The sequence below is a fragment of the Pteropus vampyrus genome, unplaced genomic scaffold (assembly GCF_000151845.1).
Source record: "Pteropus vampyrus isolate Shadow unplaced genomic scaffold, Pvam_2.0 Scaffold35, whole genome shotgun sequence".
Taxonomy (NCBI): Eukaryota; Metazoa; Chordata; class Mammalia; order Chiroptera; family Pteropodidae; genus Pteropus; species Pteropus vampyrus.
Window position 1 is genome coordinate 580,943 of NW_011888816.1, and position 3,298 is coordinate 584,240.

The window sequence follows — 3,298 nt, forward strand, 5'->3', positions numbered from 1 at the left end:
AGAGAATTAGGGTGTGGCAAAGATGCACCCCCTGTCTCAAGGCCCAGGCTTTGGAAATAGCCCTCATCTCGTCCACTCACATCCAGTGCTGAGTAGTAGTCACGTGGCCACATCTGCCCACAGGAAGACTGGGAAGTGTCCCCTAGTTGGGTAGCCATGTCCCAGGAAGAAGGGAGGAACAGAATTTAGTGGACATCTAGCAGTCTCCCCCACAGGATTTCCTGTGTGTTTCCATTGTTGGTTCCTTTATTACATCTTCAAGACTGACAATTACTTCTCTCTCTTTCAGGCAGAGCTGGGCCTAAATGAGCACCATCAAAATGAAATTATTAATTATATGCGTTTCGCTCGTTCAAAAAGAGGCCTGAGACTCAAAACTGTAGACTCCTGCTTCCAAGACCTCAAGGAGAGCAGGTATCAGGAGACTGTCAGGGAACCTAATGGGAACGCGGATCCCTTCTGGCGGCCGGGGTGGGGATGCTGTAGCAAAGACCACACAAACCATGGTCGGGGTTATAGTGATTACTAATCCACTGAGAGCAGCTACACTAAGCCTCATAGATATGTGAAACTCAAAAGATTGGATTGCGGTGGGAGCAGTCTGTTACCAAAGATGCATGGATGAGGCGCATGTGATAATTAAGAGGTTGCAGAGTTTCAGGAGGGCAGTCAGGAAAGGGCTTGCGGGATTAATGATTGGCTTGTTGTATTAAAGATTCCAGAACGTTAATTACCGAGTTGTTAATTAAGATTAGAGCCATAAGATATGGCAATTAGCAAGAAAACACCTGCGAAGTTCATATTGAATTAAGGGTGGGGAAAACAGCAGGAAACCGTGCAAAGCTTTCTGACTGGTACCAAAATTGTTAACTGGTTTTGTAGCAAGAGATGAGAATTAGTTTCGTTGGAACAATAATGGAAGATAAAGACCATACAAAATTTACGTTTGATCTGGAAGATAATAGGGAAACCAAAGAAAAAGACTGAATAATAAAGAGACATCACATGACTTAGGAATAAGACTTTGGCACACTTAAATGTCAGAGAAGACATAAATGAAAAAGGCCTCCAAGTCAGCTACAACTGTCATAAAGCCATGAACTTCACGCGGTAGCAGAGACCTGCAGCCGTAGACCATTATCTGTTCCATCCATTAATTTGGTTTCTTAACCCCCAGCAGATGTAAGCAGCAATTTAATTGTCGAGGCCATGGGACGGCCAGAGAAGGTGCTTCATTTCTTACTTTATGCATCCGAGTACCTTAACTGCTGTTCATAATAATGAACTTGGGTTGCCGATAAAAGCAGATTTTTAAAAGCAGATTTGATATGTTCTATTAAAGAATAGAAAGGCTGTTAATATATTTAGTAAGGACTTTCATCAGAAATAAGTCAAGTTTTGGTTTTTTAAGAGTGGTTAAATTCTGCTGGCCAAACGAAACATTAAAGAATAGTAAACCAAATAATATTAACTTGAGTATAACTTTGGTGCACTTCCCTTCACTAGGTCCTTTTGGAATTGAGGAAGAAGACGAACCTGGGTTTGGGGCCCTTGCTCTTCATCTTCTGAGTGTCTGGGACAAGGGACTTTGAGGACAGAGGCAGGGGGAGGACGGGATTGGGTTACTGTGAAACTCATTGAAAGTAGGAGGTGCGCATTTCTCAAGGATGCTGCTTTGGGGCATGTTAGAAATGATTGTGTGGTTGAGTCACCTCCAGTGGGACCACGGGCATGTCACCGCCACACACTGAGCCTTTGTTCCCGTCTGTAAAGTGAGGGCATTGAAGAAATGGCTCCGAAGTTCCCTCTCAAACCAAACACATTCTGTGAGAGAGTGGATTTTTACCACAGTTGTGTATGATGGTGTTCATTTTTATGGAGTGGTCAGTGGTCTGTGAAGCTTTAACTAAAATAAGTTCATTTTGGAGTTGGTTTTTTTTTCTTTTGAGTCTCAGGAATGCTCGGAGAAGCAATATGTAGTTACCGTTGATTTTCTCATAGGTGTTTACTGACAGCTAAATAGTTCATACAATTTTCGAAATGCCAAACAAATGGAAAGAAAGGAGAAATTATACCTTCCAGGTGACTTTCGAAATTACTAATTATGATAAGACTAATTTTAGTGGAAAATATAAAGTACAAAAGATTTTTAATCTGAAAAAATTAAAGAAAAAAGGAAATAGTTTGGGGGAATGTCTCTGAGCATGTGCTTATTAAAGAATGTCCACATTTGAATAGTGAGCCACAATTTAATTGTTCAAGAGACTTTAAAATTTAATCCAGTATCAATTATTTTCAGACTTCTTTATTAATAAAGAAGACAGTTCCCAGAGAGGTGTTCACAATAACCCTTCATTCCCTAGATCACGGGTTCTCTCTTTCAGGCAGGCTGTGGACCGGTACTGGTCTGTGGCCTGTTAGGAACAGGGCCACACAACAGGAGGTAAGTGGCTGGCGAGCGAGCAAAGCTTCATCTGTATTTGCAGCCGCTCCCCAGCACCGGCATCGCTGCTTCAGCTCCATGAGGTCATCAGGCTTTAGATTCTCATAGGAGTACCGGTCCCTGCCCCGGCGCCACAAAGGTTGGGGACCACTAGCCTAGATGACATGAATGTGGGTTTCTTCGTTTTGTTTTGTTTTGTAAACAGTTTTTGTTGTTTATGCAGAAGTTTTGGATGGGGTTGTTTTTCAGGCTGGTGGAGGAGACCTTCACCATAGACGAAGTCTCCGAAGTGCTGAGCGGGCTGCAGGCTGTGGTCCACAGCGAGGTGGAGTCCGAGCTCATCAACACGGCCTACACCAACGTGCTACTTCTGCGGCAGCTTTTCTCGCAGGCTGAGAAGTGGTACCTCAAGCTACAAACAGATATCTCTGAACTTGAAAACAGGTAATAAAATTTGTATCTGCAGTTATGACAATGGAGGCCCAAGCATAGTCTTAAAAGTTAGCGAATGTCTTTACTGCTGCTTTTCTTGGGGCAAGTGCCTGAGAAAATTTGAGTAGGGCAACAGCAGAGCATCCGGTTACTGAGTGGTCTCTTACGCGCCACTCGGCATCCCCTCCAAAGCTGTCTGTTCCTGCTGTTTCTAGGTGTTATAAAGGCATTCGAGATATATGAAATCACTTTTCAGGTTATTAATAATTAATCATTACGATATCGTTGTTAGCCTGATTGGCATTATAATAAATCTTTAGAGATAGGTCAACTAGAAAATAGAGATGAAACATTTCAAAAAATATTCAGATATCATCAGACTAGTAGTATTGGAAATTTTTTTCCTAAATAATTGCATTTTAA

At 42.2% G+C, this 3,298-nt stretch overlaps 1 protein-coding gene across 1 annotated transcript in view; it reads left to right on the plus strand.

Moving 5' to 3' along the window:
• Nucleotides 1–289: 289 nt before the first annotated feature.
• The window catches only part of LZTFL1 (leucine zipper transcription factor like 1), a 10,892-nt gene continuing 7,883 nt past the window's right edge, over nt 290–3,298 (plus strand). The window contains exons 1-3 of the mRNA XM_023529022.1: nt 290–414; nt 2,693–2,887; nt 3,068–3,131. Coding sequence (XP_023384790.1) covers nt 338–414; nt 2,693–2,887; nt 3,068–3,131 — 336 coding nt within the window. The 5' untranslated portion in view covers nt 290–337. The remainder of the gene's footprint in view (nt 415–2,692; nt 2,888–3,067; nt 3,132–3,298) is intronic.